This window comes from Cydia fagiglandana, chromosome 19 (genome assembly GCF_963556715.1).
Source record: "Cydia fagiglandana chromosome 19, ilCydFagi1.1, whole genome shotgun sequence".
Lineage (NCBI taxonomy): Eukaryota > Metazoa > Arthropoda > Insecta > Lepidoptera > Tortricidae > Cydia > Cydia fagiglandana.
Window position 1 is genome coordinate 4,413,257 of NC_085950.1, and position 27,749 is coordinate 4,441,005.

Below are 27,749 nucleotides of genomic sequence, written 5' to 3' on the forward strand. Positions count from 1 at the left end.
CCGCGCGTGGCAACAGCGCGAGAGATTTCGACAGCACATATCGTACATTTAATAAGATTTCATGAATGAAATAAACTGTTTTGTAAATTAAAAAAGTTTTAAAATTCATACCTTAGTCTGTATATTGTAGAAAAAAAAAAAAAATTAGGCGCGAGTGTATTTTGCCAAAAAAGTTCTGATAACAAATTAAAAAATAAAAAGGTCTCGTTTTTGCATCCAGCCAGTAAGGTGTTTTATAGTGCAAGCGTCTAGAGCTGTAATTAAGGTGGGTTCAAAAGGACAATGTTTTTAATTAATGTTAAGTCGCCTTGAGAGGAGGCGTTGACCGGAGAGATCCCGTTCTGGAACACTTTCCACGTTATTTACTCGTTTAACAAGCTTTCTGGCATTATCGTGTGACTCGTGCTAGATTGATAAGAAAGTGATATTGTAACGATAAATTACCTTTTTTGGAACAAGGTAAAATTTTATTCATAAAATTTGTTTTTATTAATTATTATGAGTATTTTTACATTAATTAATTACGTATTGCTTATTCATTATAGTTAACTAAAGCTTTTAGTTTTAATGTAGATACTAGGTACTTACATATTTACAGTAAGTATCGGCGAAGATGTATATATACGTGAAGAGCCCTAAATCGTCGTATAAGTCTTAGCAACGCGCACGTGACACCACTTTTGAGTTGTAAATCTTTATCATATAGCTGGCCGTAGGCTTTTTCGCCACTGTCAAATGTAAAAACAAAACAAATAAGCAGATAGATACTGTGTTTAAGCTCAATAAACACATCCATACATTATTTCACAAGGTCCTAAAACCTTAAATAGCATTAATAATGAAGGGCCTTATAAGAACAATTTCATTTTACTTCTTCGGTAACAAGTATCTGTATATGCCGGTTGTATTGTACCTAGGTAGGTACCTACAGGAACCAGTTTTTTGTCTCCAAATACAGACAGAACTGAATTCTTAACGTGGTCTTAACTTAAGATCATATTTTATACCTAACCTATGCAAGTGACTGCTACTACCTATAATAGGTATTATATTAAGATAATAAGATGCTTACTCGTGGTGTAATGTAACTTGAGTATTTGTATTATAAAGAGAAAGGAAGACTTATTAGGTTTAAATTACTCTGTAATGAAACCTCATAAGCTCAATTCATTAATTAGGACAAGCGATACTCAACACCACATTAATGCCTTATGTAGATATATGTGACGTTTTATATTAAAAGGGACCTTATTGTCGATGGCGCTTACGCCATTATTAACGATGCTCCGAAATAAATACAATGCCGCGCGACGCTGTGCGGCGTAAGCGCCATCGACAATAAGGTCCCTTTTTCATAGATAATGCCCCATATATTGTTAATAATATAAATCTGTGGCCCTAGTGAAAAAGGGTACAAGTCTCACGCAGCCTAGGAGTAAAAGGGCACAGGTGTTACTTGGAACTTATACCCATTTACAACCGCGCTGCCCGAGACTTATACCTTTTTTTTACTAGGGACACAGAAATGTATACTGGTGGAAATACTCAGATGTCCCATGTTTTTATAACTTGAGGTTTAATCATACCAGGTGGTGTATGTTTGATGATGTGACAGCTGACATATATTTGCAAACATTACAATAAGGTCCCTTTCAATATAAAACGTCACATATCATTATTATCATTTACAACTTGTTATTTAAAATTTAAAACAATCCGCGCAACACGGCACTTACTTCACTTTGTTTTAAATTGATCTTGATCAATCTTGATAGTATTGTCGTTCATTTAATCAACACAAATAAGTGTCGCTATACAAATTTACAAAAGATTGTTTTTAACGGCCGTGGTCTACATTTCAAGTAGATGGCGCTTAGACGGAGCCATCTCCGTATCAACGAACTAGAATAACTAATAGTAGAAGTCTGACTACCTATATAGTTCGTTTTTTTAACATTAGAAAGAACTTGCAAGAAGGTAAGCGATCTTGACATGTCCTTTAATTGAAAAACGCTTTATAAAGTAATTATTACTTATGAAAGCAGAAGAATATAAATGATCGTATTAGATTCATAATTGTTACATATTTGTAGTAACTTATTTTTAAAATGTGTTTTTCAATTAAAAGACACATCAAGATTGTTTACCTTATTCCTAATCTAATGCTAAAAAAAACGAACTATAGAGCTCAAAAACCGGACAAGTGTGAGTTGGACTCGCCCACCGAGGGTTCCGTACTTTTTAGCATTTGTTGTTATAGACATGGTCTTCTCTTCCCAGAGTGACACAAGCCTACGTCACAATAACATGGCCGCTAAATATAGCGCTGTCGCATGCCCTGAGAGAAAAGTACAACAAAAACACACTTAGAATTACAAAAATAAACTTAATCCGGGGACAAGGAGAGTTAACTAATAGGAACAAATTGACTTTTGCAATTTCTATTACTTCTTGCAATTTCTATTATCTGTTTGTTGAAATTATATTTGGGATTACTGAGCTGTTTGTAGAAATAAATAACTTTATAGAAATAGTGAAACGTCCATAATTATTACTAAAACTTAATTTTTTCCCCCAGTACAGAACTGTATTTTAATTCCTGGTCATGATTTTTCTCTCAGTGTGATGACGTAGGCTTGTGTCAGTCAGGTGACCTAGAAAAGACGGGAAGAGAGTACCAGGCGGAGTATATTATTATACCATGTTGTTATAGTATAGCGGTAAGAGAAATACATGTAAAAATTTCAACAGTCTAGCTATCACGGTCCATGAGATACAGCCTGGTCACAGACAGACAGTGGAGTCTTAGTAATCTTAGTGTCCCGTTTTTACTAGTTGGATATGGAACCTTAAAAGTGATCCCACGAGATATGAGGCGCGAGTGACTCAATTGAGTAGAAGAAAATTAACTTTTGCTCATTTTAATTTAATGTTATGTTTATTAGAGATGCACCGGATATCCGGTTACTATCCGGTATCCGGCCTATCCGGCCATTATTTTACTACCCAGTACTATATAGTGACGACTTACTATCCGGCCGGATACCGTATTGTAACATTGCTTGATTTCAGAGTAAACAAATTGGATTTAAGAAACAGACGCGGTCATATCATAATCGTACTTGTTTATTATTTTAAAACAATTTAATAATTCTACTGACTTGCACGCGCACTCATTTCGAACCTAGAATAGAGTCCGCGCGAACGTTTACTAGGAAACAGGTCAAACCTGCAGAATATGCATCTGAAGGAGCCCACTGTTTAACAGTCCGCCGGACGGTATCGGCCTGTCAGTTAGAACAAAATTTTGACAGCTCCGAACAACTGACAGGCCGATACCGTCCGGCGGACTGTTAATCAGTGGTCCCTTTGAAAAACCGAAATGTAGGTATAGTTCCGCTGGCCGAATATTTGGCGGCCGGATACCGGATATTCGGCTGATGGTCGGGCCGAATATCCGGTATCCTGTAGACATGCGCGAAACAGTGCTTCGAAAAGTGATCCTATATCACATCACTTTTCCGAACACGTAATGGTACACTGAGATATCACATCACTCATCACTCGAAACATGACCCGAACGTGAAACAGCGCGCGGGCGCGCGCGAGATGGCCACATTACAGTTATCTCCTCAATTACGCAGCGCATCCACGGCACTCTAGTGATTCTATGGCGTCTCGGATATAATAAATAAATAAATAAACAGCCTATATACAGTATATACACAAATCAAATTTCTACACTCATATGCACTAATCCACAATTAAATTACGGGATAAACAAGTAATAAGTCGTACTTAGCGCCGCGAACCGCGAAAGTCAACCAAACATTTCACAACAATAATAAAAAACGGTTTTGTTTTCGTCAACTTCAAAATTTCAAATTAATTACTCGATTTAGCCGCGTCCTTCTCTTCTTATAAGAAAACATTTTAAACTCTACGCGGACGCATTAGAGTTTTAAATCTATTGCAGATGCAGAAAATCTTATTCGTAAGAATATTAGTGAAATTTGCGACTACTTAAACGCACAGCGGCGATCGGCCGAGCGGACCGATCCGAATTATTCCGAAGATAGCCGAAAGCATCGCAGAGCGAGAGCGACCGAGCGCTGAGATCGAGTGCGAGTGAGATAACAAAGCAATCATGGCATGGCGAACAAACATGACACTATCACAAGTGGCATTACACATTACGCGCTCTGTGAGTAGACTTTAACTGACCATTCATATCGGCGCGTCAACCTAAGTGGAATTGAATCCATTTCGCGCGCTTCGGCCGGTCGTTGGCGTTCGCGTGGTCGCGCGCTCGGCGCTCGGCTCGCGTGATGCGTAATGTTTGAAGTAATGGTTGATTTCTCGGAGTGACGAGTAATGGCATATTACGTGTTCGAGAGATATCTCATTTGTGATATTACGAGCATTACTTACACATGTCTAGTATCCAGTATCCGACCAAACAACTATCCGTTGCATCTCTAATGTTTATTTCTTAAATTCATCCAAGTGTAGAGCACGCATAACAATAGGTGTGTGGTTACAGCAATCAATATGTGTCATGTGTAAGGTAGATTTACTTTCGCTCTTGTGGTTTTGATGAAAACGAATATTTTCGGTCTAGGTAACAGTGGCGGCGCGTCAAATATATCCATAGGCAAGCCGGGGCTAATTTGGCTTAGATATTTCCTTTACGACTCTGCTCAAACGTCCGAAAACAGGCAAGCCGGTGGGAATCGGCTTTTATGGACGCGCCGCTACTGCTAGGTAATTAATATTGTTTGAACATACTTACGTCCAATTTGAATATTGTGTCTTGTGACTATTTCCATACATTATTCAAGATTGCATTGGCGTTTTCTATCAACGATTGTCATATTTTCAACAGTCTTTAAATATAGAATGTTTACTGTAAGATGCTTTCTAAATATGAGGCAAGAAGGGGAGTCTATTTCCGATCTTAGCATGTTAATGAACCCCGCTATGATATCCTTTTTGCAGAGAAACAATAAAATCTAGCATGGTAAACAATTTGAGTCACATTTATTATGAAAACTGTTCGCCAACAAAGCACAACGTTTGCTAAGATTATTTTTTTGTTGCTCAGAACGAGCGAATGTAGTCAAAGTCAATAAAATCGTACCCATGATAAAAATAAAATTATTGATAACCATCAACAAATGCTCAAAAACCATCTTCGTATTTAACAACTTTCCAAGGAAAAATTTTAAACATGAAAAGTGGTTTGCGGTTATTTTTGTTATGTAATTTATCTTTTTAAGTGTAAGAGATATTCGGTATTCGGCTGAATAGTACGCAATATTCGCCCGAATACCAAATATTTGGCAATGTGGCCGAATAAGCCTACTACCAAATAGTTACCGAATGCCGAATATTAGTGGCATCTCTGTATAATTTATTTTTTTAGGTAGTTGTAAGAGATATTCAGTATTCGACCGAATAGCATGAAATATTCGGCCGAATAGTCCGAATACCGAATAGTTGCCGAATATTTGTGGCATCTCTAGCCTTCAGTTTCAACGTAAACAGAGCAATTCTCACCATCATTTAGCCGTATTAAGGCACCATTTAACGTAATTAACTCAATTACTTTCAATGAACACCAAACTCCTAAAATGTTCGCTTTTGTCTTCGGGCCTTGGATATTGGACAGTTCTGAACTTGTGCTGAAAAATGGACAGTGTTTGTTTGACATTTCACTGCCTTTAGTCGTGTATATATATACCTATATTATTTAATAACTTAAAAAATTGAAAATTTTACCTTAAATGTGCACCTGTGAGTATGATTGTAGAACTAAAATAATATTAAATTTAAATAGATGTAGGATGAAAATTTTCTCATGAAAGTTTCCACAAATTTTCGGAAATATTGAAATTATCTGCAAGTCCTACAACTTGGTTGGTTGTTTTTCTTCCGTATATGACATCTAAATAAATATTTTGAATGTTTACCCCTCAGCTAGCCCATCAATATCAACGTGCACACTAGCGCCACATACAGTACGTAGCGGCCCCCTTTTTTTAGGGTTCCGTACCCAAAGGGTAAAACGGGACCCTATTACTAAGACTTCGCTGTCCGTCCGTCCGTCCGTCTGTCCGTCTGTCTGTCACCAAGCTGTATCTCACGAACCGTGATAGCTAGACAGTTGAAATTTTCACAGATGATGTATTTCTGTTGCCGCTATAACAACAAATACTAAAAACAGAATAAAATAAAGATTTAAATGGGGCTCCCATACAACAAACGTGATTTTTGACCAAAGTTAAGCAACGTCGGGAGTGGTCAGTACTTGGATGGGTGACCGTTTTTTTTTTTTGCTTTTTTTGTTTTTTTTTTTAATTATGGTACGGAACCCTTCGTGTGCGAGTCCCGACTCGCACTTGTTTTGAAAATGTCTCTCGTTAAATTTAAATAATCACGATTATTTAGCAGTGGCGCTAGTGTGCACGTAGATTGGCTCTTAAAAGATTCCAAAAGTGAACCACGCGCAACAAGTGACCAAAGTAGAACTATTTGCTACTGAAAGTACCTACAAGCATTGCATTTGATTGAAATGGAAACCGACATACGCGGGTAAATTGAAGTGTTTAATCTGTAACCCTAATAGCATTTTCTTGTAGGGATTTTGTCGGGCCTTTGTTTACGTATTAGTTGGGCAACCGTTATATTTGGCCGTACGATTTGCTGGAGGGCCCTCGACAAAGGCCCTCCCGAAGATTCTCAACAGAGGGCCATAAATCGTTGGGCCTATTTAAATAAATCATACAATTATTCAACGGTGGTGGTTTTGGTTGGGCCGTGGTTGGGCCTATACTCATTTGTTTGATGGTTGGTTAATTGTTACATTTGGCCGTATGGCTTGCTGTAGGGCCAACTGCAAAAAATTATAAAAGGGCAATTTTTTCGTTGTGCTTCTGTTTGCAAATTCAACAATTACCCAACGGCAAGTCAGGTAGGTCGGTAGGTAGTCGTGCACCAGGTTGAAGGCCCAACACAGCTTGTTCCACAAAGGGCCAACATTGTAACTTTAACGTTGGGCCTTGTGTAGGATTCTTACAATACTACCGTAGGTAAATAGTTGTGTAATTTATAGTGGGCCTACAGTCTAATTATGTAATGGGCTTTTGTTTACGAGTCCTACAGTTACCCTACGTTAGGTAAGTGGTTGTGTAATACGACGTTGGACCTTTGCTGATAAATATTACAATTACACTACGGTAGGCATTGGTTGTATCCACATGAAGGCTCTAGGCAGCAGTTGTTGTTAATCTTCTCTGTATCGTTCCAATTTTAGTATATGTACTGCCGAAGCAAGTACACTTACTATACACTCTAATTTGTATATATACTAACCGCACTTCGAAACTTCGTAAGCGAGATTTATGTTTTTTGAGATTTAAATTGAGAAAATGTTGGTAAAATACAATTTTTTAAATTTATGTATAAATTATATAGTTATAGCTATTAGATTTATAATTTACTTTAAAAAAATATTATGATTATATCCGGAATAATCGAGAAAATAACTATAACTTCGATGTTTGGAGACAGTAACGCCATCTAGTGACGCCACAAGCAATACACACAGGCCCATTGTTGGGCATCAGTACCACAGCCAATGTTGGTAAATGCGATATTTGTGCTCACTGGGCCAACGAATGTTATCGTTGTTTAGCCACCGGTACCAAAATACACAAAGGCCCATTGTTAGGCGTCAGTGCCACAGCCAATGTTGGTAAATGCGATATTTGTCATCATTGGGCCATCGGATGATATCGTTAACTAGCCAACGTTACCAAAATACACAAAGGCCCATTGTTGGGCATCAATGCTGCAGCCAATGTTGGTAAATGCGATATTTGTCGTCATTGGGCCATCGGATGATATCGTTGATTAGCCAACGTTACCAAAATAAACAAAGGCCCGTTGTTGGGCATCAATGCTACAGCCAATGTTGGTAAATGCGATATTTGTCGTCATTGGGCCATCGGATGATATCGTTGTTTAGCGAACGGTAGCAAAATACACAAAGGCCCATTGTTGGGCATCAATGCTACAGCCAATGTTGGTAAATGAGATATTTGTCATCATTGGGCCATCGTATGATATCGTTGATTAGCCAAAACGTTACCAAAATAAACAAAGGCCCATTGTTGGGCATCAGTGCCACAGCCAATGTTGGTACATGCGATATTTGTCATCATTGGGCCATCGGATGATATCGTTGATTAGCCAACGTTACCAAAATAAACAAAGGCCCATTGTTGGGCATCAGTTCCACAGCCAATGTTAGTAAATGCGATATTTGTCATCATTGGGCCATCGGATGATATCGTTGATTAGCCAACGTTACCAAAATACACAAAGGCCCATTGTTGGGCATCAATGCTGCAGCCAATGTTGGTAAATGCGATATTTGTCGTCATTGGGCCATCGGATGATATCGTTGATTAGCCAACGTTACCAAAATAAACAAAGGCCCGTTGTTGGGCATCAATGCTACAGCCAATGTTGGTAAATGCGATATTTGTCGTCATTGGGCCATCGGATGATGTCGTTGATTAGCCAACGTTACCAAAATAAACAAAGGCCCATTGTTGGGCATCAGTGCCACAGCCGATGTTGGTACATGCGATATTTGTCGTCATTGGGCCATCGGATGATGTCGTTGATTAGCCAACGTTACCAAAATACACAAAGGCCCATTGTTGGGCATCAGTGCCACAGCCAATGTTGATAAATGCGATATTTGTCATCATTGGGCCATCGGATGATATCGTTGACTAGCTAACGTTACCAAAATACACAAAGGCCCATTGTTGGGCATCCGTGCCACAGCCAATGTTGGTAAATGCGGTATTCGTCACCATTGGGCCAACGAATGTTATCGTTGTTTAGCGAACGGTAGCAAAATACACAAAGGCCCATTGTTGGGCATCACTGCCACTGCCAATGTTGGTAAATGCGATATATGTCATCATTGGGCCAACGAATATTATCGTTGTTTAGCCAACGGTACCAAAATACACAAAGGCCCATTGTTGGGCATCTGTGCCACAGCGAATGTTGGTAAATGCGATGGTGGGCCAATACAAAATTAATGTTGGCTACGGAACGAACCTCATCCCAACGTTTTCCCTACCGTTGGCACCGTGGGCCCCAACGAAAATGCTACTAGGGAAGTGTTTCCTTCGTTTGGCCTCAATATTCGATAGAAATCGCCTCCATCCGACGATGAAGCATCTCACGTAAACTAAGATGAAACGAATTACTCGGTAGGTATGCTCCAGTTTAATTGTACTAAGCAGTTTATTATTGTATAAACAGTGCTCAACCTTGCGAACGATTATATTTCAGAATAGTTTATAAACAGCATGATAAAACGATGTCCGTCACTTTCTATCCCACGGTGTTAAAAAGTGACAGTAATTTTATCACACGGATAAAGATGGATAAAGCCATCCATAATCCGCCGGCTGTTTCAAGAATAGAGGCAATGTGTTAGGGACACCCGATACCTACGAGACGACGTATGACCATAATTTTAGAACGAGGGAACGAATAAATTACGTTTTAGCACACTAACTCGTAAATGCTTTATTCTTCAAAAACTGATGAGAAATAAAGAATTCTTTTCCGGTCCCTACACCTACACTGAGAAAAAAAAATCGTGTAAAACAATTGAAATTGCATGACGTTTAATGCTTTAAACAGTTCCTTATATGAGCCTATCGAACCACAAGCAGTAAAATTTACTGTTCGTACTTATGTTACGTACGAACGAACGTACATTAGTTGATATTGAAATAGGTATTAATATCTAGCAGTTAACCTTAATAAAATCACTTTAATAATGTATGCTCCATAGACCTTTTTAGGGTTCCGTAGCCAAATGGCAAAAAACGGAACCCTTATAGATTCGTCATGTCTGTCCGTCTGTCTGTCTCTCCGTCAGTCCGTGTATGTCACAGCCACTTTTTTCCGAAATTATAAGAACCATACTCTTGAAACTTGGTAAGTAGATGTATTCTGTGAACCGCATTAAGATTTTCACACAAAAATAAAAAAAAAACAATACATTTTGGGAGTCCCCATACTTAGAATTCAAACTAAAAAAAATCTCAATTTTTTCATCAAACCCATACGTGTGGGTTGTCTATGGATAGGTCTTCAAAAATGATATTGAGGTTTCTAATATCATTTTCTTCTAAACTGAATAGTTTGCGCGAGAGACACTTCCAAAGTGGTAAAATGTGTCCCCCCCCCTGTAACTTCTAAAATAAGATAATGATAAATCTAAAAAAAATATATGATGTACATTACCATGCAAACTTCCACCGAAAATTGGTTTGAGCGAGATCTGGTAAGTAGTTTTTTTTAATACGTCATAAATCGTAAACCGCAATTTTATTATGTTACTCGCTAGTACGGAACCCTTCATGGGCGAGTCGCACTTGGCCGCTTTTTTTCAGTGTTTTTGTTTTAACGCCGGTCCCTCTAAATATGGGTTCTTCTCATCATTCTTCTTTACTTTAGTTTTGCAAAACTCGATTATACCTTTAACTTTAAACGATTATGCGTTGCGTAAAAAAAAGTCAATAACATTTTCATAAAAGGATTGGCATTTACCGCCAAAACTGAACGTGTTGTCCTTGTGCACTGCATGTACATTGAATTTATACTTGTGAAACGTGCATTTAATGTCGAATCATTGTTTTTACACCTCAAGACCGAATGCAATTTAATAATTGGATACCTACCTATACTTTCAGTTTTATATCTTATATCGTTCCCTACCAAAGGGGAATTCTCCATTTTCAGAAAAGTCCCTCATTCTGTTCCACGCGATATAATAGTACCTACATACGTAGGTAGATAGGTAAACAAGGTCTTAAAATCATAACAGTGTTCAGGATAATAAATCCAATTATGGAACAGTTTGTAAATGTAAACTGGGCCTTTTGCCAGAAACTATGAATGCTGGCATACAGTAAATTGTTTATACTTGAAGTTGTTTAGTTTACGTCGAAATATAGTAATAGGTATCAATATCAATAGTAACAGCACAGATATATCTATAACTATACTCTGTATCTTTAGGTATTTAAATAAAAGTAGACAAAATGTACCCTCAAATGGCTCCTAAAGCCAGTTGAGGGTAGATAAAAAAATTACATGATCAAATAATGTAGGTTCAGTCAGGTCGTTCAGTGACAGATCCAGGCGGTTTTGTAATTGGTTGGTTACCCAATAATTGTTATAACTACCCGAAAATGTACAAATTGTTTGTTTAATTTTATCTAAATACCTAAAGATACAGACTATAGGTCGCGCACTCGCGTGGACGACAAACTTTTAAATGTTTTCCCAGTGTTGGGCACTGTCAAAATAATTGTCACCTAAAATCCAAGCAATAGGTGACCTGGATTATGCTGTGAAACTCTTTATCTGACGGTCTAGCATGAGTTGCGTTCTCGCGCGACTCCACACAACAAGCGTGACTTCAGGTCGTATTAATGGTAGAGTCAGTCTTTTCAACGACTTTGACGAAGTATGGAAGTGGACCAATCGTAATTTTTTCACAGAAATTTGACATTAGAACCTCGATACTTTTCTTGCACAGTCGCTGAAGAAATAAATAGGTTTAAATAGGTAGGTACTTTAAATTTAATCATATTTGACTTTATATACCTATGCAATCTAAATATAGTATAAAATATATTTTTAGATTTAAGTTAGTTATTAATTTCGTTTAGTTGTACTACTGTATATATATTGTATGTAAATAAATGATTTAAAACAATATAGTTAGAAGAAAAGTCTGCAGCGATTTTGATAGCCCACGCAGTGCTAGTGTTATTTATACGTCATAATTTCATAGACGTTTCAAATAAAACTTGCACTGCGTGGGCTATCAAAATCGCTTGGTCCTAAACACTATGACACCTATTGACAGGAACATAATGCAATCCTTATCGAGTAAGGCCGCGTCATATCTTGACAACGACGCCTTCCTATTTAAAATAAATATATATGCGTTATGTATTTAAATTAAGTTCTTAAAGGATGACTCACGTTAGACCGGGCCGTGTCCGGGCCGGAGATTCCGGGGCTAACTTTTCTATGATATGACAGGCGATCACGTGATGCTTTCCATAGAAAACGATGCGCCGAAAGCTCCGGCTTAGACACGGCCCGGTCTAACGTGAGTCATCCTTAAATCAGCACAATATATTATATACGAGGTATGTATGTCGGCGGCCGATCGTAAGATCAGGCAGATCGTAATGTTCCCGTGTATTGTTTTGACGATAGTCACATTAAACCAATATATAGATAATATAGGTTCGTTAGGTTGCTTCAGATTCCCGAAGGGCAAACTGTGCAGAAATAGGAGTCCCGCGTAGCGGCACGATATGCCTAGGAATTTCACGATATGCCTGATCTGACGATCGGCCGCCGACATGTATACGACCTAAAAGACCGTCTGAAATGAGGAAATCGTAGCCGGGTAACATATTTATAGTATTTATACAAATATATCGTTGTAAAAAATCCATATAAAGTGTTTTAAGAGATTTCCTCTCTGGGTATAGCTATAGGTACATTATGGGAAATATTTTTTCATAATTTGATGTATTAACCATAATTATGGCCCTACGTTTGATTTTTTTTAATTATTGTACAAATAAGGAGCAAAACCAGATTTCATAAAAAAAATTTAATGCACTTATCTCTTATAATAATTAAAAATTATATAAATTATATCAAAAAAAATAAAAAAATTATATCATAATATTTTCAATAATGTAAATATCCAGAGAGGAAAATAAGTAAGTATGAAAAGGCGATATAGGCAACTAAGGAAGTTAATCAATGCAAAGTAATTACAATCATAACCAAGACGTTCCGACACGACCCAGTAATCAGAGAAAGCATCATCATCACAACTCAAGCATGTCTTCCCAGTTACCGAGCCCGATCGACCGAGACTTGCTAGAAATATAACCTAGTGTGAGCTCTAGACCTCGCAGGCAAATCTTATTGGGCACGATAACACAGAATAAATAATAGTACTAGGTCCAGAAGATTCACTCCCTAACAAAACGCGTCTGTTACGATCAGCACAGATATGGCCGCTAGGTGGCGACAGCGCCACGCGCGGCTTATGGCAAACCCCAAAATTGGGGCCGAACGGATGTACTTTTAGCTACCTGTAGCAAAGCGACGAAATCGCGGAGTGAGCCACGCCTGACGATAACAATATACTCGTAGTAAATAAATAAAAAAACAATACGAAAAGTGTAAAAAAAAATACAAAAAGTTATATCCCAGCATATAATTACTGGGGATCGAACCCAGGCCTTCTGTGCAAACAAGAAATGCGAACGTTTGCAAAATACGCCATGAGGGTTCTTACTTAAGGTGACGAAATTAAGCTACTCATTTTCAAGTAACAATACCTCCAAATCTATATCTTAATACCTCCAAAACCAGCGAAATATATTAATTTTTGGCCATTTAATCTGTAAACATGTCTCAAAAAGAATACACTCTTATGATACTGATACAACTATTTGTTTAAGCGCGAGCTGTCACAACTTTTCCGTTTTATAAAAATTCCAAAAACCGGCTCGACAAAATTTTTTATCGAATCATAGAATTCGGTTAAAAAAATTCACGAGAATCGGTTAAGAATTGCGACCTGTAGAGGAGAACATCCGGACATACAAAAGCAAAATGCCCGAGTCAAAACGTAGACCTACGCTACGCTTCGGTCAATAAAATAAAAATTGAAATTAACTGAAAAGTTATAAATCACATATACTTATACACTTGAATTTTGCCAACCCCAAGTTGGCAAAATTCAAGTGATTATCTTATCTCTGGTCGTGCACGCAAAGGGACTTCAAGTTAACCCTAATAATTGCTCGGAGCAATGCTGAGCCGAGCGGAGCCGATAATGCCCGAAAGGAGGAGTGTCTGCCCACTGCTATAACATAGTTAATTTAAATAAGTCTTTGACCCCACATTATAGATTCAACGCACACGATAACAAGATTTTAAGAATGCGAGTGGTCGCGCATATTGATAATAGTCTATATTTAGTTATTTACGATACACGTGCGAATTAATACCTATTCGCACGTGTATCGTATACAGTCGCCATAAGATATATCGGAGCGGCCGAGGCGCTCACTAATATCTGAACACGCCTCTATTGTCAAGGCGCTAAGAGTGAGTGTTCAGATTATAACGTTTTAAGTACAGTACATATGGCCCTTAAATTTTTGACGTAGTTACGTAATGTGCTTATTATTGCACAGGATGTCGTAATGGAGCACCTGATTTTACCTACTGTATTTTTTTTAAGGCAACCTTCTTTAACCGATTTAGGACTTTAGAGTAAAAATCATTTATTTACATACAAGATATATTATACCTACAGTGATCTCGGAGTAATTAACAATGGAGCCGCCATTAACAGGCGTTCCCATCTGTCGAAAATAGGCGGCCAATGGTCAACCACATGTCAACCATATGTATGGACTGACGTTTATCTGACATGACGTACCTATACATTTGATGTGCCCCTCCCCCGCAAAAAACGGCAGACTATTTTGTACCGAAAATTTTAGACATGGCGTCTCCATTGGTTATATCCTCTAAGACAGTGATACTACTAAACTCTACTAAACTTATGATAATAACTAGCTTAAATCGGCGGACGGCCCCGCGTAGCGGGGCTCCGTCTACTCAGGGAACGAGTCAAAGATTTTCACGTTTCACGATATGCCTAGGAATTTCACGATATGCCTGATCTTACGATCGGCCGCCGACAGCGCAATGCTGATACGTTGTGCGAGGAAGCCGCCAGCTCTTCGGTCACCAGTTACGTTTGTGTAGTGAAGTAGTGGACGCTAAGTTTTCTGAGAAAATGAGTTGTTGTCATCACTTTCACGATATCCATCTGATCTCACGGCTACTGAGGTCCCCCGCTGGTTTCTATGGTATTCCCATGTACACTATTTGCAAGCGCAAACGTCCAATTCTCATTTAAACCAATGTTACATGACCCTCAAAATCCATGACTTGTGAACGATTGGGCCTAATCTCACCATAGAAAACTGCGATAATTTTTTATGATAAATTCGATCATTAAATCCTTTCTGAGATTCTGAGGGCCGGCGAACACGAAGTTCGAAAATTGCGGGCATGTTTCTCTGTCCCTTTTAATTACCCACGCTTTATTGGGTGATTTTATGAGTACATAGAGGTTATATTGCTATCCTTTGTGCCCTTGTAGAACCAAGAGTGAAAGAGATGGTATTATGACCTGACTCGCCACTTATGCCGGCTACATATGTAACGATAAATCGTAGCGATTAAACTGTGCAGTCGTTTGTGCAGACAAATCGTTGTCGATTATCGTTACGGTATGTCATACACACGGTAGATAAAACTGCGCAAATCGGACTGCACAGTTTAATCGCTACGATTTATCGTTAACGTGTGTAGCCGGGGTTAGTTTTGTGGCAAGTATAGTCATCCTGAAATTTTAACTTGGTAAGCGATCGGAATAAGACCAAAGATTTCTTTCGCACACAATCGACCGTAAACATAGCGGTTTCGCGAATTTTACTTTTCTAATTGTATCTCGATTCTCGAGTTGGTTTTTACAAAACATCCATTAATGGATTTGCTGGCCAAATTGTAGCGATGGGTAATCAACCTTTTTCTACTCTCCAGCTTTTTTATTTGTCAAATAAATGACTGCCAGTGACAGTTAACGAAGCTAAAGTTGGACCAAGAAAAGTCTGCAACGATTTTGATAAAACACTCACACGCGATATTTATACGTACCTAGGTACGTTATAATTTCATCAGAGTTTGAAGTTTAAAATAACCTATATTTTGTCATGATAACGTCTTATAAATCGATGAACACCGGTAGCATGCACGAAAAAAAGTGTCACGTTGTGGACAAATCTCCATGGTAACGTTGTGAAGTGTGAACTGATCTCCATGGTAACGTTGTGAAGTGTGAACTGATCTCCATGGTAACGTTGTGAAGTGTGAACTGATCTCCATGGTAACGTTGTGAAGTGTGAACTGATCTCCATGGTAACATTGTGAAGTGTGAACTGATCTCCATGGTAACGTTGTGAAGTGTGAACTGATCTCCATGGTAACGTTACGTAATATAATGGTAATGTTTTCTTATGACGTTATCACTCAAAATTATCGTCCGATGCCGACTTCACAGACAACCATTTTTATTTTTATTTTCAGGTGGCATAATGCGCGAGAGCCTTCGCCGGCTGGCGTCGGAGGACGGCGATCGACCAATGGGGAACGAGCGGCGCGCGCGCATCGAACTACTGAACGGCGAACACATCAATGTTGATGTTGACGTGAGTACATATTCATACCTATTCTAAAACAAAAACATTTAACGAAATTAATAACTACATACACTTAGCTTAAATCTAAGGATGCTGGCGGCATTTCCCCGCTGTATCGCAATGCTGATGCGTTGTGCGAGGTAGCCGCCAGCTCTTCGGTCACCAGTTACGTCAACCAGACGCTTCGCGATTTCTGCGACCAACTTGTGCGCGCTGGGACCCCAAAGGAACTCCAAAAGGTACAAAATGGTACTCTGTACCGAGGCTCTTATATTTTCAAATACTTATAGAACGATGCGAACACTTTCACCGCCACATGCAAGTTTTTTACCAAATTTCATCTAATCAATCTTCAAAACATCTCAATCTGCCTGAAAATAGCCCGTCCTCGATAAATCAGTCTCGCTGGACGTTTGTTGCTGCAGTTAAGTTTGTTTTATTACTGGTACTCACATTAAATATATTTACGAGCTCTGGAGAGCTCGAGTTCTGGTTCTTCATATAGGTAAGCCAAAAATATTATGCATAGGTACACCGTAGTACTAGTATCAAATTATCATCTTATGCTAGATGTATACTTTTTGGGTCTCTATTGTTTCCCAAATAGTTTTAAGTCATAATGTATTGTTTGTTCGAATTTTCGTTAGTCATAATTGGTTTTTCTCAGAAACGCGTAACTTTTCAGGATTGTCATAAAACAAACCTAACCTAACCTATCTATAGAATAACCTCAGGAAAATCCTGAAAAGTTAACGGTTTCAGTTTTATGACTAACGATAATATGTCAAACAATACATTATATGACTTAAAACTTTATGGGAAACAAAGGGACCCGATACTTTTTTTTGTCAGAGGTGGAGGTAATCCTCATCGGATAGTTCCGGCCCGGTATCCGGCAGCATGCCCGGCTCGGCTGCGCTGGAAGTTCTCCTCCCAGCCGCCTACGGAATAAACCCCTCCACCCTGTATATAAAGTGTTTTGTTGTCAGAAACTCGGCGCTATCGGTATACGCGTTGTTTCTGGGTGTGTAGTTGTGTGATCGAGGAAAGAGGTATACTAGGCTCTGCTTATGCACGTAAAATCCCCATAGGTACAGTCAGCCAAGAAAGTGGTCTACCACTTTTAGGGCTCTATCATCTGATTGATACTTGATTGATAGATTTGATAGGTACGGTGAGCCAAGAAAGTGGTCTACCACTTTTCGACTCTATCAATCAGATGATACCCAATCAGATGATGGTGATAATGATGATATGATCTTGGTTGCACCTCTTCTTCCTGGCGTTATCCCGACATTTTGCCACGGCTTATGGGAGTCATGGGGTCCGCTTGATCTTGGTTGCATCTATCACAATTTTACCTCCATAACTTCTAGTTTCCAAACCCTTGTTTGTTACGATCAGAACAGTGATGATAAATGATGGTTAACGAACACTTCTCTTCTTTCTCTTGTTCTCAATCTTTTGTTCTTATTTTCCAGCGCAAGGCGAAAGGAGGCGACCTGCTAGACCGAATATGCGCCGAGCTTCAGCTGACAGAGAGGGACTACTTCGGTCTACTACACGCGCAAAGAGGAGACCCGAGGACATGGGTGGACTTAGGGAAAAGACTCTCCAAGACCTTCAAAAGTAAGTATTCGTTCCACATAGATTACTGAAAATTCAAATAAGTTCATAGACCAAATGTGACTTTCCACGGGAAAAGGTACTTTATGGCGGTTGGTGCTTACGCTGTTGATCACGACGCTCCAATACGAATTCGCTGCTACGCGTCGTAAGCGCCAACCGCCATAAGGTACCTTTACCCGTGGGACATCACAAATACACTCAAGTCTAGCAAAAACGTGTCTGTAAGTAGAACTCTATTCCCAACTGCTTTCTTACTCGTAAGTTGAGGGCGTTACTATAGTATGAATATGATTCTCAAATGATTTTTAGACCTAAGACCCTTCTGTTAAACAGTTAAACATTAAGAGTCAGAGGTACGAAATGACGTCATCAAAGCTTTTGTAGAATGCGAAGACGGAGCAGGAATCCTCTACTGAACATTATACTGAAGAGTGAAGATCCCTCAAGAAATTGTATATATATCTACTTATATTTTTATGTAACTCCTACTGTCTCCTCCATATATTGGTATTTGGTATATTGTTTACGTAGAAATAAATCATTTACAAGTTAATAAAAAGTTAAACAAAAGCCATTGTTTCTTTTGTGCGATCGGTTAGCTCCCATTTTGAGCGCGTGGCAAAGCAACAATGGCGTTTAAAAAGCAGATGTATCGTATTGGTTTTAAGGTTCAAATCTATGTAATAATATGAGCGCTCGCCTACATTTAGGTGGTCAATCGTCCTACTCCTACTAGACTCCTGGAGTCCTGCTAAAAAAACATGCAGCAAATGAGTTCCGACCTTCCGACTTGCCAACAGCATAACCTCTTTCTTCCTGGCGTTATCCCGGCATTTTGCCACGGCTCATGGGAGCCTGGGGTCCGCTTGACAACCAATCCCATGATTTGACGTAGGCACTAGTTTTTACGAAAGCGACTGCCATCTGACCTTCCAACCCAGAGGAGAAACTAGGCCTTATTGGGATTAGTCCCGTTTCCTCACGATATTTTCCTTCACCGAAAAGCGACTGGCAAATATCAAATGATATTTCGTACATAAGTTCCGAAAAACTCATTGGTACGAGCCGGGGTTTGAACCCGCGACCTCCGGATTGAAAGTCGCACGCTCTTACCGCTAGGCCACCAGCGCTTTTTGCCAACAGCATAACCAAGGATAAGTAATATAGTAAATATTTATTTATTTCAGATGAACCCTGGGACATGCGTTTTGCCGTCAAGTTTTACCCACCCGAACCTTCTGAGCTAAACGACGATGAGACTCGCAACCAGCTCGCTTTGGCCGTCAGGAGGGACCTTATGGAAGGTGGGTCTGGACTTAATGTTTCATCACCGCAGCATTATGAAACGTGGATTGATTTGAACTGTTTATTTTTAAAAGTCTTGCACTAATCCTCAAATTTCCTTATCCTGATCCTCAAATTTCCGTATTTTTCAGGTCGCCTTTCGTGCTCCATGATAACCCACGCGCTCCTAGCATCCTACGTGCTCCAAGCAGAGCTGGGAGACTACGAGCCAGGACACGTGGCGCCTCCCGTCATAGCTGCCCACAGCGCGGCGCCACCTAGCGTCAGGACTGAGGAGTTGGATGACCATATAAAGGAGCTTTATATGAAACACAAGTAAGACAAATTACTTTTAGGTCGCCTCTCCTAGCTGCTGTATGATAACCCACGTGCTCCTAGCATCCTACGTGCTCCAAGCCGAGCTGAGAGACTACGAGCCAGGACACGTGGCGCTTCCCGTCATAGCTGCCCACAGCGCGGCGCCACCTAGCGTCAGGACTGAGGAGTTGGATGACCATATAAAGGAGCTTTATATGAAACACAAGTAAGACAAATTACTTTTAGGTCGCCTCTCCTAGCTGCTGTATGATAACCCACGTGCTCCTAGCATCCTACGTGCTCCAAGCCGAGCTGAGAGACTACGAGCCAGGACACGTGGCGCCTCCCGTCATAGCTGCCCACAGCGCGGCGCCACCTAGCGTCAGGACTGAGGAGTTGGATGACCATATAAAGAAGCTTTATATGAAACACAAGTAAGACAAATTACTTTTAGGTCGCCTCTCCTAGCTGCTGTATGATAACCCACGTGCTCCTAGCATCCTACGTGCTCCAAGCAGAGCTGGGAGACTACGAGCCAGGACACGTGGCGCCTCCCGTCATAGCTGCCCACAGCGCGGCGCCACCTAGCGTCAGGACTGAGGAATTGGATGACCATATAAAGGAACTTTATATGAAACACAAGTAAGATAATCATCAAAAGTCAGTACTGTCTTTACCATAAGGGCACATAGGGCCCGTGCCCAGGGCCCCCATCCTCAAGGGGCCCCGAAGAACAGACAGTAACAGTATATTTGACTACCCATAATAAATAGAAGATCATAGTAGAAAAATGTTAGTTTAATTAGCTTTCTTTACTTTTCAAAAGGGTCCAAAATTCTTATGTGCCCAAGAGGGGCCATAGTTCAAGACGGCCATGTACAGAGTAGATAATAAACAACTACGAATCTAGCATGGTATGAGTATTTAGACCCATATGAACATCCCGTCCTACGCAGTTTTGCGTCTACCAATTGAACCAGTACAATATTATTTCAGTGAAGGCAAACGTTGTAAGGAAACCGGACTAATCGCGTAGGTATACCTAATTATAGTTAAACACTCGCAGACCGAACCGGTGTAAGGATCCACTTCCAATGTGAAGACCACTTTAGGCTATGATTTCAAGGTTATTTGTCCGATTTGAAGATTTTTAACTCTCTACTTGATAGAGCAACATTCTAACACCCAAATAAAGAAGGTGCTGATTTGGATCATCTATTTCAGAGGCCAAACCCCAGCGGAGGCCGAGTTATGTTACCTGGAGAACGCCAAAAAACTGCCCCTATACGGAGCAGAACTGCACTGCGTCAGGGACTCTGAGGATGTGGATCTGGTGCTAGCAGTTGCTGCTGGTGGCATCGCTGTTTACAGAGACGGGTAAGTACTTTTTCCCCTAACTATGACGTTAAAAGGACTCTTTAGAAAAGACGTAGTAAAGAAGGATACAACCAGGTTAATGAGTAAGAATTCAATGGTGACGCCAAAAAACTGCCCCTATACGGAGCAGAACTGCACTGCGTCAGGGACTCTGAGGATGTGGATCTGGTGCTAGCAGTTGCTGCTGGTGGCATCGCTGTTTACAGAGACGGGTAAGTCCATAATACAAAAGTTACTTTTCTAAGCAGACTAGGCAACGCTACCATTATCATCATAATTTTACCATCCCACTGTCTGACTAAACTCTCTTGGAAGTGCAACATGTTTTCCAGTTGCGGATTTGCTGTCTTTGCCGCCCTAGGCCCCAGGCCCTGTAGCCGCCCCTTTCTCAGGTCCCATCATATTGACTAGATTTTGAGTTATTCCATCAGCGAATTTTTTGTCACAAATTGCCGCCCCTAATATCTTGCCGTCCTCTCGCAATGTGCTTTAGCAATATGCGCCTGATAAAATGTAATAGCAATACGTACTTTAGGCAGCCTATCGAACCGGCGGCGAAGCATTAGAAATAAGGTACAATCGTGATGTGTCTTTTAATTGAAAAACACATTTTAAAAATAAGATACGGCAGATACCTATGTAACTTAATAATTATATTCTTCTGCTTTGATAAATAATACCTAGTTTTTGATTTTTAAAAAGCGTTTTTCAATTAAGATCCCTTACCTTCTTGCAAGTTCTTTCTAATGCTAAAAAACCGGGCAAGTGCGAGTCGGACTCGCGCACGAAGGGTTCCGTACCATAATGCAAAAAAAAAAAAAGCAAAAAAAAGCAAAAGAAACGGTCACCCATCCAAGTACTGACCCCTCCCGACGTTGCTTAACTTTGGTCAAAAATCACGTTTGCTGTATGGGAGCCCCATTTAAATCTTTATTTTATTCTGTTTTTAGTATTTGTTGTTATAGCGGCAACAGAAATACATCATCTGTGAAAATTTCAACTGTCTATCACGGTTCGTGAGATACAGCCTGGTGATAGACGGACGGACGGACGGACGGACAGCGAAGTCTTAGTAATAGGGTCCCGTTTTACCCTTTGGGTACGGAACCCTAAAAAACGAACTATAGAAGTGTGTAATGAATGTAATGATATTAATAATGATCATCGCGAGCGGATATTCGATAGTATGAAATATTATCAACATCCGTGATAAAAAAATTTAAACCGTCTTGTGTGCGAATATTCTGTCGCTACTGATTTTTTGAGCTGCTAATATTACGAATTGTTCATTCCGTCACCGACGATTTTAAATGCACAGAGAACGTTTTCCACTTGCTTCCAGCGTCCTGATGAACCGCTTCCCGTGGGCCAAGATCACCAAGATCAGTTACAACAAGCGCGTATACACGCTCCGACTGCGCGCGAGCGAGTTCGACCAGTTTGAGACACATTTGGGCTTCAAGCTGGCTTCAACACGCGCTGGGAAGAAACTGTGGCGGTGTTCAGTGGAACATCATATGTTCTTCAGGTAATAATAAGCGCGTATACACGCTCTGACTGCGCGCGAGCGAGTTCGACCAGTTTGAGACACATCTCGGCTTCAAGCTGGCTTCAACATGCGCTGGGAAGAAACTGTGGCGGTGTTCAGTGAAACATCATATGTTCTTCAGGTAATAATAAGCGCGTATACACGCTCCGACTGCGCGCGAGCGAGTTCGATCAGTTTGAGACATATTTGGAGTTTAAGCCGGCTTCGATACGCGCTGACAAAAGTGGCGTTTTCCGTCGAACACCATATGGTCTTCAGGTAAAGATTATTTTATTTCACTTTGACATAACACCCACTTCGTCTCTGAAATTATACGCGCTGCGTGGCAAGAAACTAGAGCTAACGCCAGCGCATATGTAGGTACCTGACTGACTCTTTAAGGACGGTTTCAGACTACCGTTTTATACGCGCGTATAAGCTCGTTTTTGGAAGCGCGTGTAGGCGCGTATACTTACATGCCAAAATGTAGCAAAATGTAGCGCGCGTGTAAGCGCAAAATGCCGAAACTACCGTATACTATACGTGCAGAAAAATATGTAACGGTCCGACCTTAAGGTGGTTCGCCTAGGTTACTCAAAACTTAACTCTCGCTAGATGGCACCACTTTTGCAAAATTTCAGATTTAATTTTTTTGTGAAATGGTCTTGGTATTTGTATACTTAAAAGTATGTTTCGCGCACTCTTTAAGTAAATATTGAACTATTAAAATAAACATTGAATACTTCATTGTGCAAAAACCACCTTTTTAATTCGACGGAGTGTTGCTGTCACGCTTTTTCCTACTATTACTCACACATGCAAACAGTGTTTCCGTGATCCTTGTAGTAGACAATTTCACACAACGTAAGTATGTTGCAATAGCGTAACGGTATGTTCGTGGAAATACGTGCAAGAGGATTGGGGTTCAAGACTGGTGCGAGTAGGTAATTTCTTTTTGTTTCTCCCTTGTGTTATCTTACCTTTAAACGAGCAATTATTAGATATATAATTATTTATTTATATATTTGGATGGTATCAGAAACGGCTCTAACGATTTCGATGAAATTTGCTATAAGGGGTTTGATCTCTTAGCTAGGTCTATGAGAAAACGCGCATTTTTGAGTTTTTATGTTTTGTAAGCTTTGGTCGGTCTCCCAGATATTCAATCTCCGCTTGGCAACTAATCCCAGAATTGGCATGCGCACTAGTTTTTACGAAAGCGACTGCCCTGACCTTCCAACCCAGAGAGTAAACTTATTTGGATTAGTCCGGTTTCCTCACATTGTTTTCTTTCACCGAAAAATAGGTATCGGTGTATAAATAGGTATCAAATGCTATTTCGTACAAAAGTTCGAAAAATCATTGGTACGAGCCGGGGTTAGAACCCGCGACCTCCGAATTGCTTTCCGCTAGGCCAGCAGCGCTTCCCCCACATACTCAGTGTTATCAGGTTTTTTAAAAATCAAAAACGATTACTTATGAAAGCAGAAGAATATAAATGATCGTATTAGATTTATAATTGTTACATATTTGCCGTAACTTATTTTTAAAATGTGTTTTTCAATTAAAAGACACGTCAAAATTGTTTACCTTATTTCTAATGCTAAAAAAACAAACTATAGTAATAATTGTGTTTTTCATTCATAGACAAAATCCATTATTTTTAACCACATGAAATTTTATACACTTCTTTTTAGGGTTCCGTACCCAAAGGGTAACGGGACCCTATTACTAAGACTTCGCTGTCCGTCCGTCCATCCGTCCGTCCGTCTGTCACCAGGCTGTATCTCACGAACACCTAAACATACAGCTAAACTTGACCATCGGAGGGCGGAGGTTTGTTTTGGACACCGTTAAAAACGTTGAAATAAGAAGAGGTATTTTTCTTTTAATTATCAATCGACCCAAAATATTTATATTAAATTTAGAAAAATGTGCTACGTTACAAACCGTAATAGCTAGACAGTTGAAATTTTCACAGATGATGTATTTCTGTTGCCGCTATAACAACAAATACTAAAAACAGAATAAAATAAAGATTTGAATGAGGCTCCCATACAACAAACGTGATTTTTGACCAAAGTTAAGCAACGTCGGGAGTGGTCAGTACTTGGATGGGTGACCGTTTTTTTTTTGCTTTTTTTTGTTTTTTTTTTTGCATTATGGCACGGAACCCTTCTTGCGCGAGTCCGACTCGCACTTGCCCGGTTTTTATTGCAGTGAGGATGTCCTGATTGTAAAAATCAGAGAGATTAGGAAGAGTATAATTTCTAATTATCTTTGTAAAAATAAAAGAATACGTGTAGCCCATACTTAATAATCGATTTATGATAATAAGAAAAATTAAATAAAAATAAAAAAACAATACGAAATTTAGGTGTAACAAAAATACAAAAAGTTATGTTCCAGCATACAATGACTGGGGATCGAACCGGGAATCTTCCGTTTGCAAGCAAAAAAGTGACTGTTTGCATAACACGCCATGATAGTTCTTAGCTAAGCTGACGAACTTCTCGCTTAGGTCAATTAACTACCTGTCAAATATCAGTGTCAACAAAATTGCACTAAACATGACGGCACTCCAAATTCGAGCCGTGGTCGGCCCGGCAACGTCGGAAATGGTATGGCAACGTCGCAAATGTATCTGTACACGACATTTGTGACACACACATACGTAAAATTGATGAAAAGTTAACTATGATTTTTGCATGATTTCTGTATGAAACATTGTTTTCCTGTTAATTTCGCGCAAACGAATATTCGAAAGAAGATAAATGCGGAAATATATGTGTACTAATAGTGTGTAGTTACTTAATGAGCTTTGATTGAATTTTGTATGAAAAGCGAACCACCTTAAATGTATCTAAATAGTGACGTATTATACAATTATCAACTACATCTGTCATATTTGCGGCAAAATATGTTGTACAGTACGGATATGATGGTCGTATTTGTCTACGTGACAGCGTGATAAAACGGTGTCCGTCTCTTTCTATCCCGCTGAGTTAAAAAGTGACAGTTGTTTTATCACGTGGATAAATGTGGATAAAGCGATCCATAATAGGCTTGCTGATGTTGGTTCAATACTGAATCACAGAATAAAATAATAGTACAGAAGACTCACTCTCTAACAAAACGCGTCTGTTACAATCAGCACAGATATGGCTGCTAGGTGGCGACAGCGCCACGCGCGGCTTATGGCAAACCCCAAAATTGGGGCCGAACGGATGTACTTTTATCTACCTGTAGCAAAGCGACCAAATCGCGGAGTGAGCCACGCCTGACTGAATTAAGAGCCCATCAATGTGCACACTAGTATTTAGCAGTGACGCTAGTGTGCACGTTGATGGGCTATTAAGTTATTCAATTAGGTCGTTATTTTAAATAGTAGATTGTTAACCAAGGGTTGAAAGGCACCCATTTCTGTCGAGGTAGTTTGGCGCTCGAACGCAGTGAGAGCGCCAATAGTCCGAGACAGAAATGGTGCCTTTCACCCGAGTTAAACACTCTACTTTTCATATCGAATGCGAGGAAACCAAACAAGACAAGGCAATTTCGCAAAATCAGTAATGGAAGTACCTAATAGATCTACGGCCATGATTTATTTTCCTTAGGACTTACTTGCAATCGGAGACTTTTCATGTGTGAAGATTAATAACCCCTAGCGAAAATCATTTAGAATGCAATATTTACGAAAACACACATTTTTAACTATCTGCAGTAATTTTAAAATGATTTGTTCATTATAGTATGAAAATCAGCGGGGTTGCCTCTAACTTTTTAATTTTATACTTTTTCGTTCTAAAAGCCGCAACAGACTACCGGACCGCACCGCGACCTTGGTGCGCCGCACCACGTAATAACATAATAAAAGTATTTTAAATATTAAATAACAATTTAATTACTAATATAAGCAATTTTTATCTTGTATTTTATTTTATTTTCATGAATATAGTGCTAAATAACTTTAAAAATCAATTTAATATCGTACACACGTTTAACTGTGGCTGTATAAGATTCTGCCTTTGCTTATTTACGCAAGTGTAAGGTTTAAAAAATATTTTTGGTGTATTCCTTTTGGTTCCCGCCTTATGAAATCGAGTAAATAGAATTCAACGAAAGAAATCAAGAATAATTTGTTTTTAACTTCACTTACATCATTTTTTATAAAAAAAAGGATCAACATGGGATTAGTAAAATTAAATAATTACCAATTGTTCCAGGCGAGGAAATAAAGACGCTATTTTTCCATTTTGTTTCTACCCAGTTGTTCGGGGACGCAGAGGAGTACACCACTTTTCTGCACTAGAGCATAAACGTATCACTTTCTGCGCACCTTTTAGAACAACAACGAGTACAACGACCCACTTTCAGAGCATGAGATATGAAAAATAATTGTTGTTACAGGAGAGCAGCGCCCGTGGCCGTGGAGCGCATCGCCGGCTTCCCGCGCCTCGGCTCGCGCCGCCTCTCCTGCCGCCGCACGCTGCGCCAGATGCGGGATCTACCGAGAGAGATCACTGCCTGATGATGATGAAAATGAGGCATTATCAATAAAATGAAATAAAAATTGTTTATTCCAGAAATAACTTCCATAAAATTACAATAAAATAAAATTTAAAATCTACTCTACAAATAAATTCAAGTCTACATTATACATAAATACAAATACAAATTAAAACTTAATATTATCTAGCCTTATGGGCGTATCGCCGCGACCCTATGGTGACCGGTTTGTGGTTTGTATGAAAAGGGACCTTAACATCGTTAATAATGGCGTAAGCGTCATCGACAATAAGGTCCCTTATAATATAAAACGTCAAAAATGTTTCTTATCTCTAGATATAACATAATCTACATAAAAAGATGTTTATTATAAAAATCGATCTAGCTAAGTCTCATCTCTGGGAAAACGCGCATTTTTGAGTTTTTATATGTTTTCCGATCAGAGCTCGGTCTCCCAGATGTTATTATTTATGCGACAATGCGTGTGTTGAAGGAGGGGTCTGATGAGTGGCAAATTACCGTTTTAGGGTTCCGTATCCAAAGCGTAAAAACGGGACCCTATTACTAATATACCCCTGTCCGTCTGTCTGTCACCAAGCTGTATCTCATGAACCGTGATAGCTTAATAGTTAAAATTTTCGCAAATGTATTTCTGTTGCAACAACAAATACCAAAAAATA

At 39.5% G+C, this 27,749-nt stretch overlaps 1 protein-coding gene across 1 annotated transcript; it reads left to right on the forward strand.

Moving 5' to 3' along the window:
• On the forward strand, nt 1-27,091 carry LOC134673912 (protein 4.1 homolog). The gene is made up of 8 exons (XM_063531966.1): nt 1-265; nt 16,315-16,436; nt 17,909-18,056; nt 19,244-19,360; nt 19,493-19,676; nt 20,883-21,035; nt 22,378-22,563; nt 26,971-27,091. Exons 2-8 carry the CDS (start codon nt 16,323-16,325, stop codon nt 27,089-27,091), a joined length of 1,023 nt encoding a protein of 340 aa, XP_063388036.1. The 5' UTR covers nt 1-265; nt 16,315-16,322.
• The last annotated feature ends 658 nt before the right edge of the window (nt 27,092-27,749 follow it).

Bases quoted from the DNA above. Each gene is read 5' to 3' on its own strand.
- LOC134673912 (XM_063531966.1), top strand. From the start codon at position 16,323: ATGCGCGAGAGCCTTCGCCGGCTGGCGTCGGAGGACGGCGATCGACCA. The intron at 16,437-17,908 runs GTGAGTACATAT...CTTATTTTCCAG, and splicing joins ACATCAATGTTGATGTTGAC to CGCAAGGCGAAAGGAGGCGA. The intron at 19,361-19,492 runs GTGGGTCTGGAC...CGTATTTTTCAG, and splicing joins CAGGAGGGACCTTATGGAAG to GTCGCCTTTCGTGCTCCATG.